Below are 15,670 nucleotides of genomic sequence, written 5' to 3'. Positions count from 1 at the left end.
GGTTTTTTACAGTAGTCATGTATGGATGTGAGAGTTGGATCATAAAGGAGGCTGAGCACTGAAGAATCGATGCTTTCAATTTTTGGTGCTGGAGAAGACATCTGAGAGTCCCTTGGACAGCAAGGATATCAAACCAGTCCATCCTAAAGGAAATCAACCCTGAATATTCATTGGAAGGACTGATGCTGAAGCTGAAACTCCAATACTTTGGCCACTTGATACAAAGAGCAGATTCATTGGGAAAGAACCTGATTCTGGGAAAGATTGAGGACAGGAGGAGAAGGGAGTGACAGAGAATGAGATTGTTGGATGGCATCACTGACTCAACAGACATGAGTTTGAGCAAACTCCAGGAGATGGTGGACAGGAGATGGTGAAGCCTAGTATGCTGCAGTCCATGGGTTAGCAAAGAGCAGGACACAACTGAGCAACTGAACAACAACAACACAGGTGCAAGGGTGAATGGAGACTGAAGGCTCCTGGAAAGGGAAGAACAGAGAAACCAATTTTTTGGCCGCACTGGGTCCTCATCGCTGTGTGTAGGTTTCTCATTGTGGTGACATCTCTTGTTTCGGAGCATGAGCTCTACACTTGGAGGCTCAGGAGTTGTGGCTCATGGGCTCAGTTGCTCTTAGTTGCATGTGGAATCTTTTCAGACCGGGGGTTTAACCCTTGTCCCCTTCATTGGCAGGTGGATTCTTTACTACTGGAGCACCAGGGAAATCCCATAGCAACTGATTTGTCATGAAAACCACTCGGAATTGAGACCCACTGCTGACTTCATGCAAGCAGCAGTTCACTCAGTTCCCCTGGAGCCTGTTTTTGGCCTACCTGCTGAAGGTCTTGGCACTCAAATCCTTCAGGAAGGCTATGGTGCCCTGTCCTCTGGCATTGAAGGACACCGTGCAGACAGGACAGGGGATCTCCAAAGCCTGCTGAAGGAGAAGCTCCTTGGATTCCTCAGGAATGTCTCCCACCACAAAGTAGTAAATGGATTCAATCTGCAAAACAGTGGTGCCATTGGTTTATTTCCCTGACACACCCTAGCCTTGAATCAGACTCATGGCTCATATAATCTCTATAAAACTGTCTCTTTAAAAAAATAAATGGGCAGAAAGAAGAGCAGCACTCCTCAACATTTCTTGAGGATGTGTGGGGGCCAAAGTCAAGAAGTGAGATATTCAAGGCCTGGTGCCAAGAAGTCTCAGGCTTTACATGGGAAGGATATGACTGGCAGATTTGGAGAAAAGCTTCCTCTGAGCCCACAGATACGTTATGAGGTCAGGAGTGGCTATTTTCAAGTCCAGGAATGAAGGAAGTGTTGGCATAGCCACTGGGAGCAGGAAGCTTATTAGCAATTCCCCATGTTGGTGCCAGAATTCTACAGTGCAAACTCAGGCATCCTCAGTCTGAGGCTGTGTGTGGGGAGGAGGGCATATTCCCAGCTGGTTCATCCTCTGGTCTCACCTCAGGGGACAGACACACCTGGGGAGGTGAGGCCAGTCAGGGGGCACAGCAGGCCAGAAGTCAGGAGAAAGACACACACACACACACACACACACACACCCACCCAAGCTTAAACCAGGGATCTGGGAGATGCATACCTCACCCAGAAAGGAGACAATGACAAAGTGGTCCCTGCTTAACATACATTCATGCATTGGAGAAGGAAATGGCAACCCACTCCAGTGATCTTGCCTGGAGAACCCCAGGGACAGAGGAGCCTGGTGGGCTGCCGTCTATAGGGTCACACAGAGTCGGACACGACTGAAGCGACTTAGCAGCAGCTTAACTTAAAGACATCAACTCCATCCACAGGGCCGCAAGCAGTGGTCCCGCCCCACCCTTAACCACACTGCTCTAAGGGTCTCCTCTGCCACTACTGAGTTCCGTAACCTTGGAAAAGTGGTGTAAGTTCAGTTTCTTCACTGTGAAAAGGAGCTTATGCAATTGGCTTCATGATAGAGCTTAAACATGATGACTTACACTTATGCATGTATATAAATCTCAGGAAGTAAAAACCACAGGGAGAGCCAGAAACGCACATCATCTAAACCTAACCCCACCAAACACCCTAAGTGATTCTCTACCTATAACCCGGCCAGAACCTCCAGCAAATGTGTTCTGTTGTAAGGGATAAACAGATGTCACCAGCCCTTCAGGATTCAGGAGCCTCTAATTACACATCCCCCATCCCGGGTTAGCTGAAGGTATATAGTCAGTTACCTCACCTCAACTTCAAAGCTGGGACTTAAGCCTACCTGGCCCAGAGGCAGGTGGGCAGAGGGTCAGCTCCCAGCTGCTTAGGATGTCCAGTCAGTGACAGCAAAGTGGGGACAGTCTGTGCCCAAGGAGGCAGGTGGCAGGGGGTCCATGCTGGGAGTCAGGTGATGGCCAGAGTGGGAGCTGAGCCCTGTCTACTGCAACCACACTCCTCCTCGAACTGGGCACAAAAAGTCCATCTGACCCCTCACTCTCTCAGGCCCTTCACCACAAAGTCCCTGACTTTTAAAAGTACCTTGTGGGAGGTAAAGACGAATGAATGTTGTCTATTTCTCCCAGTTAGTCACCTGAAAAGAACTAAAAACACTGACAGGAGGAAGAAAGCGTTCTTCAGATTCCTAATTAGACACTAATACTGTTCTTCCAGAAAGTGCATTCCCTGGCATTCTCTTCGTGGTGTTAGAAGTTACTTTACATTGTTGTTGTTCAGTCCCTCAGTCATGTCCATCTCTTTGCAACTCCATGGACTGTAGCACCCCAGGCTTACATAGGACATCTTAAATAGGTTCCTGAGCCACAGTTACTGGTTTTCTAGCTGTGTTGGTGCCCAAGTTTAGCATGAGGACAGCTTCATCCTCTCCTGGGATCTACAATCACACAAAGCTCGAGACAGGGAATCAGACACAGGGAGTATATTCTAGGGTTTGGTACATCAACAGGAAAGTGAGTGAGGACAAATATCTCTCATTGTTCTGTTGACAGCTTCTGACACCCTGTATCTCTGCCTCAATCAGTGCAAACATAGCTTCTTTGCTCTGGCAATAACCCAGGAACCTGAAATTCTCACAGAGAGATTTTTTTCCCTCAAGATTTCATCAAACTAGAAATTGCTATAGCCAGCAGTGAGTCAGGATTTGCTTTCGTTCATTAATCAAGGCTATGGGGTTATTTACTATTCACTAAGGTTCTTACTCAGCTTCTTAGTTGCCTGTGTTTTTGGTCAACTCTCAGTTATCCGTGCTCCAGAGTTCTGGGGACATGTTTTCCCAGAGACTACTATCTGCACACTGCCTTTCTTTCTTTTTATAAAAGAAAATCTTTACTTATTTATCTGGCTGCACTGGGTCTTTGCTGTGGCATGCAGGATCTTTAGTTGCAGCATGTAGGGTCTAGTTCCCTGACCAGGGATCAAACCTGTACCTCCTGCACTGGAAGTATGGAGTCTTAACAACTGGACCGCCAGGGAAGTTTTTAATAGATTTGTTTTTTTAAGTCTTATCCTATTTATAGGGTGGTGTTGTTGCTGTTTCTTTGACACACCACTTGGCATGCAGTATCTTCCCCCATCAGGGACTGAACCCGTGTCCCCTGCAGTGGAAGCTCAGAGTCTTAACCACTGGACTGCCAGGGAAGTCACCACACATGCTTTTCTTCACTCATCTTAAGACACAGAGCATGGCATTTTTATATGTAAGGCAGTTACTAACATTCTCCTCGGGACCACAGCCAGATACAAGTTCTGAGTGGAGAACACCAGTCTGAATACGTTCCGCATCTTTCACATCCCATAGTCTCTGCTCAAGTTTTCATGTGGCATTTGGTGGCCAATGCCTGGAAACTTCTTTCTTGGTACTTTCTCTTCCACAGAACTTCCCTGGAACTCACTATATTGTTATACATTTCCTGGGCTAGGGGAAAACCCCAGAGAAAGGAGGCATACAAACCAGAGGAACATAAAATAGAAAGGCAAGATCACCAGGAAATCTTGCTGTCAGGTCAGGTTGCCAGAGCCAGCTATGACCAGGGTAGCCAGGGGAACAAAGAAAGAGAACACCCATGTGCACATGCACACACACACACATCCGAAGCCTGTGAAATAGTCCATTTCTTGAATGCTTATTATAGTGTCCAGACATTTGAAATTTTACAGATGTTAAAACAAACTTGAAAGGCCAAAGAACAACGTAGCTTGTATTTCGTTCTTCTTTAATGGAAAACATTTGTTCCTCTGGCTTTATAAAGATAAACAGTATGTTTCCAATTTCAAACCATCAACCCTCAGTATCAATAAACAGTCTGGTGACCACTGAGGGCTCTCCTTTCAAGGTGCCTCACCCAAGAAACGACTTCTTAATACAACGGAGTAAAGCTTGAAATCTACAGAATCCCCAGGCTTCCAGGGTAGAAGCAGAAATTAATTATGAATATTAATTAATATGGATCAGTTAGTAAGGATTATGCATCTGTATCCCAAGACAAAGCAGAAAGTTGAGGCTGCCCTAAGGACCTCACCTGCTCAGAGTACTTCCTCTCTAGCCTGTCACTGTCCTTAATAGTCACTCACAGAAACACACATCCTAATGGCTAAAAAAGACAAAACACCACCATTTAATCACATCTTCCAGGTAAAGCTTTATTTCCCAAAGGTCCCTATCAAAAAATATATGATCTGAAAACAGATGATGCACCAGCAGGGATACACTTCACCTTGGAAAGCACCTGATGGACCCATTTGTGAAGAAGAGGAACTGGGAAAGACTCAAAGCATGGATGTTGGGGAAACCCTATTTCCTCATCCTTGGGGTTCTATGAGGAGTCTTATAGCTTCTTCTCTCACAAGAAAGAAAAGTGTTAGCCACTTACTCATGTCCAACCTTTTGCAACCCTATGGACTGTAGCCTGCTGGCTCCTCTGTCCATGAGATTCTCCAAGCCAGAACACTGGAGTGGGTTGCCATTCCCTTTTCCAGGGTATCTTCCTGACCCAGGGATCAAACTTGGATCTCCTGCATTGCAGGTAGAGTCTTTACCATCTGAGCCGCCAGGGAAGAGCCTATAAGAGACAGGTTTATCTAATTGTCAGGTGAGCAAAAGTGGAATTGAAGCATTGCTGCTGATGCTGCTAAGTCGCTTCAGTCGCGTCTGACTCTGCGCGACCCCATAGACGGCAGCCCACCAGGCTCCCCCGTCCCTGGGATTCTTCAGGCAAGAACACTGGAGTGGCTTGCCATTTCCTTCTCCAAATTGAAGCATTAGAGATACACAATCAGGGCCTCACTGCCTTCCTTTCTTGATGCTCAGAGGCTGTGAGCAGCACATGGTTCTCCCCGCAGCAGTTAAAGGAGGGTGTGCCCTGTGGCCCCCATCCCCTCCTCGCAGGGGGAGCCCAGCCAGGCTCGGGGAGCAGAGTCTGATTTGATTGATCCACCTCTGCACCACCAGATATGCTCTTTTGATCCCCATGTGGGGCCTGTCATCTATTTCTCAATTGGATCCAGATTCCGAGGCGAACAGGATTAAGACTTCTGGGGCTCCTGGATGCCAGGAGGCAGTGTCTGTGTGATGCAACTGGAAGGGCTCCGGCTCAGCTGAGAGGCAGTGTGAGGACACTGAGTGTGAAGGAATAAGCTCAAAGCCACTTTTGTGACCTGGGACCAGACACAGATGCTCACTCACCACTTCATCCTTCCCCGCCTCCAGCAGAGCCTCCAGGCGGCTGGTGTGGCTCGAAGCCAGCTCAAAAGGCAACTTCGCAACCCAGCTGATGGCGGCAGCTATGGATCGTGCTGTCACAGGAACAGCGTTTTCCTGCCATTTCACAGGCTCTTGAGAAACCCTGAAAGGAATCACATGGGGCTGTCACCAGGCAGTGGTCAACGTAGCTGTCAGCCCTCAGTCTCAGAGCTACAAGCAACAAGACACCCAACGTCACTAGAGAGAAAGAAAATGTAGCTCCCAGACCTCTGAAAGTTACTGAGAAAACAGGTGACTTTCCATAAGCTGTACTGATTGGGAAAAACAACATTTATAGGAGAAGGGCTTCCCTGATAGCTCATTTGGTAAAGAATCCGCCTGCAATGAGAGACCCCAGTTCAATTTCTGGGTCAGGAAGATCTGCTGGAGAAGGGATAGGCTACCCACTCCAGTATTCTTGGGCTTCCCTTGTAGCTCAGCTGGTAAATAATCCAACTGCAATGCGGGAGACCTGGGTTCGATCTCTGGGTTGGGAAGATCCCCTGGGGAAGAGGAAGGCTACCCACTACACTATTCTGGCCTGGGTCGCAGAGTTGGACACGACTGAGCAACTTTCACTTTCACTTTTCACTTTTGAGAATTAAAAAATCTCAAAAATTTGAATATTACCAAGTGCATTAAAATTATTGAGGCAAGTGCACAGGGAACTATATTCAATATATTGTAATAATCTACAATGGAAAAGAACCTAAAAAAGAATAGGTATAAATTTTTATAACTGAATTACTTTGCTGTACTCCTGAAATTAACATAGCACTGTAAATCTTACTTTGCTGTACTCCTGAAATTAAAATAACACTGTAAATCAACTATATTTCAATAAAAATTTTAATGTCAAAAACTTATTGAGGAAAGTTATTTTCATAAATAGGCAGGTTTAGTTGCAACTGTCTTTTATGAGTATTAAGTTTATAAGCATTAAGATTTGCAAATCAGCAACAATTTTGTTGCTCCACAACTTTATTTCTAATTCTTTTATTACATTGTTTTCATTGTTCTGAAAGATTCCTATCAGTTACCCTTTTTAGGATCAAAAACAGTATTGCTTTGAATTCATCAGAGTGTAAGTTTTTAAATTCTTGGAACTTTTGATTAAATCATTTAATTTGGGACTGGAAATGTGATGGAAATCCACCCCTGCCCAAAAAACAACAGCTACTTGAGTTCATCTCTGTGTTTATAATTAAATAATTAAATGAATTATATGAATCATATATTAATTTGTAATAGGAAGAATTATATGAATCCCGGACTAAATTAATCGGCCTGATTTGCCCTCCTGGCCTATACCTCCAGAGGCCTAGGTTGCCTCAGCTCTGTGTCACCTCTGTGTGGCCTCTGCATAGAGGATCTGGCTTGGTGGCATATATGCTATAGCACATATTTCCAAGAAAGCTGAAGCACTATAGACTTAATCACTTAATTCCTTCGATAATATATCTGTGATAGAAATAGGAACCTAGGATAGAACAAACACAATCAGGCAGTATCTTCAATGTCATCTGTTTTAGCTGAAAATATTACTTAGAAAAGGAAGATTCAGATAGATGGCCTTCTCATCCAGGTATCTTTTGTCAAGGAGATAGAGCAACTGTTCCACAGGAGAAATCAGCACTGAAGTCCAAATTCTCTTGAATCCAAGAATCTGTAAATAATCGATTGTGAAGACTCTGAAATAAGGGAACTTTTATAAAGCCAGCCACCTGTTGTTCTGATTAAAAGAGAGATCAGCTTACAGAGGAAATCAAGTTGAGCTGCAAACTCAGTCTGAAAAACTGAAAATTTGTGATGCTGAAATTCATTATCAAACCTAAAGTCTAAAATGTGTGAAGGAATTTTATGGCCTTAAATATATATTCAATATAATAAATATTCTTATATTTTGACCTTGACATACACTGAAGAGAAGGCTGTTTTAAAATCTCTTCTAATGCCCTGCACAAAATAGATAAAAGTTTTTAATACTGATTCATTGTGGGTTTTTGCTGGAATGATAAAGTCTAAGAAATTACAAGATTATAGCTCTTCCCTATCCACAGAGCTAACTGTGTTAGTGATGCTACTTAACTCCAGATACATGAAAATTACTCATGAAGTTTCAGGGAAATACTCCTTTCCTATGGGAACTCACCATATGACATTGAACTTGGCTATGTGAGCCACTTGCTCCTGGAGGACCATGGTTAGAGCATCTCGGCACAGACTAAGCTCCTCCTCCAGCATGCCACCAAAATCCAGCACTATGGTGATGCACTGCTCCAAGATGACGCCAAAGACCTGCCGGCTGTTGCTGGTGAGCCAGTCCATCCGCTGCTTGTAGCTCTCCACAGCTTGTGTTAAATGTTCCATATACTGAGAGATTAGCTCTGATTTGGCTGTCAGCTTAATGAGAATAAAAGTAACAAAATAAAATAAATAGAAGCATACCAAAACAAGTTATTTTTTAAAAATCATTTACTGGAGTATAGTTTTCTTTTTTTACAATGTTTTGTTGGTTTCAGGTGTATAGCAAAGTGAATAAGTTTTATATATATAAATATATATATATCTCCACTCTTTTTTTTAAAGATTGTTTTCTCATACAGGCCACTACAGAGTACTGAGTAGAGTTCCCTTTGCTATACAGCAACAGTTTTCTGTTTTACATATGGTAGTGTGTATATGTCAGTCCCAATCTCCTGATTTATTCTCTCCATCTCCTAGTAACCATAAGTTTGTTTTCTACATCTGTGACTCTACTTTCATTTTGTAAATACATACATTTGTATCTTTTTTTTTAATTCCACTTTAGGCAATATCATATTTTTTGTGTGTCCGACTTAATGTCACTCAGTATGACAATATTTAGGTCCACCCATGTTGCTGTAAATGGCATTGTTTTGTTATTACCTGAGTCCAAACAAGTCATTTGAACCCCAGTGCAGCCAGGAACAATAGGGCCCACTGAGTTATGACTTTGCCATCAAGAACTGTATATTAATAACAATTTCATAGATGATCCTCCAAACCCCATACATTCCAGGAAGAAGTCTTCCAATCTTACATAAAAAAAACCCTTGGATAATTTCCCACAGAAGGAAACATGATGATGAGATCTATACAAAAATATAGCATTCTTTAAAAAAAAAAAAAAAAAAACTGTTTCCAGATTGTGTTTAACCTTTCCAGTTACAGAATTATTTTTAATTCTGAAAATGCTCAGGGATACTCTGAAGAAACTAGGTAAAAGAAAATAGAGATCAGCAAAGGCAGATTGGAAAAAAAATTCCTAAAGAAACCAGATAAAGATGAACAAACAAAACATAAAGTTAGTAGAAAGAAGGAAATTACAAAGGTCAGAGCAGAAATAAATGAAATAGAGACTAAAGAAACAATGGAAAATATCAATGAAACTAAGAGCTGGTTCTTTGAAAAGATAAACAAAACTGACAAACCTTGAGCCAGACTCATAGAGAAAAAAGAGAGAGTGCCCAAATCAATGAAATCAGTAATGAAAAAGACAGAAATACAAAGGATCATGAGAGATTGCTATGAACAACTATATACCAATAAAATGAACAACATAAAAGAAAAGCACGAATCTTCCAGATGGAGCCAGGAAGAAATAGAAAACATGAACAGGCCAATTATCACAGCAAAACTGAATAAGTAAAAAAAAAACTCCCCTGAAACAAAAGTCTAGAACCAGATGGTTTCACAGGTGAAAATTTTACCAAATATTTAGAGAAGAATTAACACCTATCCTTCTCAAACTATTTCCCAAAAAAATTGCAAAGTCAGGAACACTTCCAAATTCATTCCACCAGGTCAGTATCACCCTGATATCAAAACCACAAAAAATAAAATTACAGGCCTGTCACTGATGGACATAGATGCAAAAATCTTCAACAAAATATTGGCAAACCAAATTAAAAAATACATTAGAAGGATCACACATGATAATCAAGTGGGATTTATCCCAGGGGTGAAGGATGGTTCAATAGCTGCAAATCAATAAATGTGATACACATTAACAAACTGTAGAATAAAAAATCATGATCATCTCAAAAGATGAAGAAAAATCTTTTCGTAAAATTGAACATCCGTTGATGATTTTTTAAAAATTCCTCACAAAGTGGATATAGAGGGACCTTGACAATATAAAGGCCATATATGATAAACCTATAGCTAATACTATACTTGATGGTGAAAAGCTAAAAGTATTTCCTCTAAGATCAGGAAGAAGACATGGATGCCTTGCTCTTGTCACTTTAATTCAACATAGTATTGTAAGTTCTAGTCAGAGACTCAAGCAATCAGACCTAAAAAATATAAAAAGAATTCAATTTGGAAAGGAAGAAGTAAAATCGTCACTGTTTGCAAACAACATGACACTATACATAGAAAATCTTAAAGACACCACCAAAAAAACTACTAAAGATCATGAATGAATTCAGGATACAAAATCAGTACACAGAAATCTGTCATAGTTTTATATACTAACAATGAACCAGCAAAAAGAGAAATTGAGAAAACAATCCCATTTACCATCACATCAAAAAGAATAAAATATCTAGGAATAAATCTAAGGAGATAAAAGACCTATACTCAGAAAAATATTATGATATTAATAAAAGAAATTAAAGAAGACACAAAGAACTGGAAAGGTATTCCATGTTCATTGACTGGAAAAATTAATGTGGTTAAAATGACCATGCTACACAAGACAATCTACATATTTAATGCCTCCGTATCAAAATACCAATGGCATTTTTCACAGAACTAGAACAAATAATTCTAAAATTTGTATGGAAACACGAAAGACCCAGAATAGCCAAAGCAATCTTAAGAAAGAACAGAGTTGGAGGTATCATGTTCCTTGACTTCAGACTATACTACAAAGCTACAGCAATCAAAACAGTGTATGGTACTGGTACAAAAACAGACACATAGATCAATGGAGCAAAACAGAGAGCCCAGAAATAATGGGCAATTAATCTATGACAAAGGAGGCAAGAATATACCATGGGGAAAAGACACTCTATTCAATAAATGGTGCTAGGAAAACTAGACATCTACTTATAAAAGAATACAATTAGAATATTTGCTAACACTGCATATAAAAATAACCTTAAAATGGGTTAAAGAACAAAATGTAATACTGGAAACCATAAAACTCCAAGAATAAAACATAGGCAGAACACTCTTTGATATAAATCAGAGCAATATTTTTTGGATCTGTCTTCTAAGGCAAAAGAAACAAAAGCGAAAATAAACAAATGGGACCTAAATAAACTTAAAGATTTTTCTCACAGCATACTAAACCATTGACAAAATGAAAATACAGTCTTCTGAATGGGAGAAAATATTTACAAATGATGTAACTCACAAGGGATTAATATCCAAAATAAACAGCTCACACAACTCAATATTAAAAAAAAAAAAAAAACACAATTGAAAAAATGGGCCAAAGATCTAAACAGACATCTTGCCAAAGAAGATATATGGATAATTAACAGGCACATAAAAAGATGGTCAACATCACCAATCATCAGAGAAATACGAATCAAAACCACAATGAGATATCACTTCACACCAGTCAGAATGTCCGTCATCAGAAAGACCACGAAGAACGAATGATGGAAAAGGAACAGAGAAAAAGGAGACCTCGACACTGTTGGTGGGAAAGTAACTGGTGTATCCACTATGAAAAGCAGGATGGAAGTGCTTTAAAACACTAAAAATACAACTGGCATATAATTCGGCAATTATCTTGGGTATATATCCAAAGAAAATGAAAACACTAATTTTGTGAAGATACATGCAGCCCAATGTTTATTGCAACATACTATATATGAAATAGATAATTAACAAGAACTTACTATATAGCACAGGGAACTGGACTCAATACTCTGTAACAATCTATATGGGAAAAGAATCTGAAAAAGAATGAATATGTGTATATGTATAACTAAATCACTTTGCTGCACACCTAAAACTAACACAATATTGTCAATCAACTATTTGCTGTTGTTCAGTCACTAAGTTGTGTCCACACTCTGCAACTGCAGAGGTTTCCTTTTTCTCTGTTCCTATGAACTGCAGCATGCCAGACTTCCCTGTCTTTCACTATCTCCTGGAGTTTGCTCAAACTCATGTCCATTGAGTCAGTGATGCTATCCAATAATATAAAATAAGAATTAAATTTTTAAAAATTTGTATTCAACAAATCTAGATAAAATTCAGATATTCCAAAGAAAACTAGGTGGGGCGAGGAAGAAATTAGGTAGAAGAAAAGCGAGATCAGCAAAGCCAGACTGAAAAAAAAAAATTTCACTGAAACATCTGCCTAACTACAACATGCCAAAAACATTTCTGACAATGCTTCCAAACATGCCAGCATATCTGCCTGGCTTCCCCTAAGGGGTGCCATCCCAGTGCCCATCCTCGTGCTCATGGCCTTTGTCCTGTGACCTCTTGTCTCTCAGGCCGAGCTCCCCTGTACCTAGATCACTTGATCACCCAGAACCACCACCAACGCTTCAGGGGCTGCCCTTGAAAGGTGACACACAAATAAAGCATCATTCACAAGGTCAGAACAACCACGCAAGGCCTTCCAGGGTGTTGGCAGGGGGCAGGAGATATACAAAAGGAATGAGAAAAGGTGGTGTCCTATTCTGTGAAGAATCAATTTTTAAAAGATATGGTATTAAAAAAAAAAAAACCTTTCAACAATCCTCACAACACCTTAAGGAAGGTGTGTCTCCTGAACACAACATGTAATTCTATGTTTTCATGCCTTGGCTCAGGCTCAGCACTCTGCCTTCAGCTCCTTTCATTTTCACCCCCCAACTCTGCGTCTCAAGCTTATTCCTGAAGCACAAGCATCACTTCCTGCCGCTTTCCATGGCTCCCTAAAGCAGCATTCCCAACCCCCTCGCCAGACTTCCCAGCACTTACTACAAGTCACTACCACAGCATGAAAACCAGGGTGGGACCGTGTCACAGGGGCCATAAAGGTGGAATTGAATGGCAAAGACAGACGTATTCGGTATTTCTGCATTGATTTTTAAGGTGATTCAGACAAAAAAAATACATTTTGTACACCAAATTCAAAATTCCATGGATATTATTGTTTGTGTGTGTGGAGAAGGCAATGGCACCCCACTCCAGCACTCTTGCCTGGAAAATCCCATGGACAGAGGAGCCTGATGGGCTGTCAGTCCATGGGGTCGCTAAGAGTTGGACACGACTGAGCAACTTCACTTTCACTTTTCACTTTCACGCACTGGAGACGGAAATGGCAACCCACTCCAGTGTTCTTGCCTGGAGAATCCCAGGGACGGGGGAGCCTGGTGGGCTGCCGTCTATGGGGTCGCACAGAGTCGGACACGACTGAAGTGACTTAGCAGCAGTAGCAGCAGTAAATCACTTCAGTTGTGTCCAACTCTTTGCAACCCCATGGACTGCAGCCTGCCAGGCTCCTCTGACCATGGGATTCTCCAGGCAAGAATACTGGAGTGGGTTGCCATTGCCTTCTCCAGGGGATCTTCCCATCCCAGGAGTTGAACTCCCTCTCCTATGTCTCCTGCATTGGCAGGTGGGTTCTTTACCACTAGTGGTACCTGGGAAGCCCTACTAAACACTGTTATTGTTTAGGAACAGGCTAAGTATGAGAGTAACGTGTATTTTTTAAATACTAAGAAATAATGGTCCAAGTGGACTCTACATGGATGTACAGTGACATGAACAAGTATCCGTGAAGCAACACAATGGGACGTGTGTCTCTGGAGCTCCCTGTGGTGGCCGGGGTGTGCACAGGGCCTGACATGGGGCGGGTGCAGGAATCACATGTGGAATTGCTGGGAATGAAGGACTCCAGTACAAGGTGCCACTCTCTCGATGTTCACTACTACCTGCACCAGTGGTCCTTTATTTTACACCACCTGTCAGGTAACAGCAGCCTGCTCTAGCCTTTCAGATGACCCCCGTCATACTTTTTTTTTCCCCTTTATTTTCCAGGTAACACAAAGTGTTGATATGCAAACGTCTTCACCTCTGGTCAGGTGCTTTCTGCACTCACCTCTAATGGGTCAAGTTCCTGGGCTGTGACTTTCACCACCCTCTACACTGTCAGAAGAAATCCTCCAGCACTGACAAGGCCTTGGCTTGGCTGCCTCTCTGTGTCAACCTCAGCAGTGTGTCCCTGGACCTGCCCATCGAGGGAACTCCAACTTACATTGTACACTCTGCCATCTTCCGTCGTGTAGATCCGTGGAAACAGGCCATCTGCATACCGGGAAGCCACAAGTCTCCCCAGAGACATCACATAATCTGCATGTTTATAAAGAAAAGCAGTCAAAATGGTACAATATCAACACTTATTTTTATTTCCAAACGCTTATCTCTGACATCAAATTATATCTGTGATGCTTAGAATTCTGTTCTAGACAATGAAGTATTTCCAGGCAGTATGATACATGTGACCGCTATAACACCAAATGTATGAATGAATGGGAAGGACGAACAGTGTTTATTTCTTGGTCTGCTGGGTCTTTTGCCCAGAACGATTAAGGCAGAGGTCAAAAAGATGACACAGAAATTATGTTTAATTCCAGAAATCTTTTATTTGGGACTTGGACTTAGTTTTCAGAATTTTAAAAATAAAACCTAGGGGCTTCTCTGGCGGTTCAATGGTTAAGAATCTGCCTGCCAATGCAGGGGACACGGGTTCCAACCCTGCTCCTGGAGGATCCCACGTGCCATGCAGCCACTAAGCCCATGCACCACAACTGCTGAGCCCACGCACCCTAGAGCCCGTGTCCCGCAACAAAAGAAGCCACTCAATGAGAAGTCTACACACCACAGCTAGAGAGCAGCCCCCACTCGCCACAACTAGAGAAAGACCACGTGCAGCAACGAAGACCCAGCACAGCACAGTAAATTAAATGAATAAAGATTTTAAATATTAAACTTAGATATTATCTATTGTTCCATCAAGTAGGGGGTTGTGAATAAATGAGATGAAGCAAGAGTCAGAATACTCATACAGAATGTCAAAACCACTTTCTTCTCAGAGCATATGCTCAGCTGTTCAACATCCACCCCATAAACCCTCACTGAACACCCACTATGTGCTAGACACAGTGTTTCCAGAATGGGAATACAATGCTTCCTGAAACATGGTCATTCCCTCACACAACTAAAAGAAAGTTTCATGGACTAGTTATGACTTGGCAAGACAGAGATGAGGTAAGGCTTCAGGAACTGTTTTTATTGTGATGATTATTTTGTTATTATTATAAATTATTAAGTCCCAAAAGTAGTGAAAAGAATGGTGATACTCTTGGATCCAACACTTCCTTTCCTCTGCCTTTCTAGGGAGGCAGGATCACAGCCTGCTTGGGAAAGGCAGGAAGGGCAAGGCTACATTTTATAGACTAGGCTTGGTCCCAAATCACCAGCAATGATAAAATTTACAAGTCTTGAAGTTCAATGTCCATAATAGGAAAGAGCAAAGAATGGGTACTTGAATTCTGTCAGCAATATCCTCATTCAATAAATCTCTCAAACTCTAAAACCTTCATTTCCAAGATTTCAATATCGTGACTGACATTTATAGAGCAACTTCACATCACCAGCAGCATTCTCTCTTTACCTCAGGCATTTATCTGGAGTCAGGAGAGACGGCTGTGTTTTTGAGAACTGAAGGAGATTAATTTATGTAAGACTCCATCAGCTGTATTGCCAATTAAAATAAAAGGCATTGTGAATTCCTCATTCAATAATGGTGAAGTAGGTTTTATTGCTAACTCTTACACAGGAAAAAAAAAAAAAAAAACCCCTCTCAACAAAATATTTAAAAAGCTACTTGAAGGCACTAGAGAGCAATCAAGAACAGGCAGAAACTGGAGTGGCATTAATTCTTGAAAGAA

The 15,670-nt window shown here is 41.6% G+C and overlaps 1 protein-coding gene across 7 annotated transcripts in view; it reads right to left on the bottom strand.

Annotated features, from left to right (window-relative positions):
• VWA3B (von Willebrand factor A domain containing 3B) overlaps positions 1–15,670 on the bottom strand; it is a 169,312-nt gene that overhangs the window by 143,798 nt on the left and 9,844 nt on the right. For 5 of the 7 annotated variants that reach the window (XR_008700128.1, XM_055539392.1, XM_055539393.1 and 2 more), the window contains exons 3-6: positions 13,975–14,069; positions 7,888–8,138; positions 5,679–5,838; positions 832–1,001 (exon numbers count right to left, since the gene is read on the bottom strand). Coding sequence is in view for 5 of the 7 variants with exons in the window: in XM_055539392.1 (XP_055395367.1) it covers positions 832–1,001; positions 5,679–5,838; positions 7,888–8,138; positions 13,975–14,069 (676 nt within the window). In the remaining 2 variants the exon portion in view is untranslated. Of the gene's footprint in view, positions 1–831; positions 1,002–4,866; positions 5,005–5,678; positions 5,839–7,887; positions 8,139–11,617; positions 11,768–13,974; positions 14,070–15,670 lie in introns of those variants that run through there. The other 2 variants (XM_055539397.1, XM_055539398.1) reach the window with 2 other exon arrangements.

This window comes from Bubalus kerabau, chromosome 11 (genome assembly GCF_029407905.1).
Source record: "Bubalus kerabau isolate K-KA32 ecotype Philippines breed swamp buffalo chromosome 11, PCC_UOA_SB_1v2, whole genome shotgun sequence".
Classification (NCBI taxonomy): domain Eukaryota; kingdom Metazoa; phylum Chordata; class Mammalia; order Artiodactyla; family Bovidae; genus Bubalus; species Bubalus kerabau.
The sequence above is the reverse complement of the archived record's forward strand: the minus strand, read 5'-3'. Positions and strand labels throughout refer to the sequence as shown.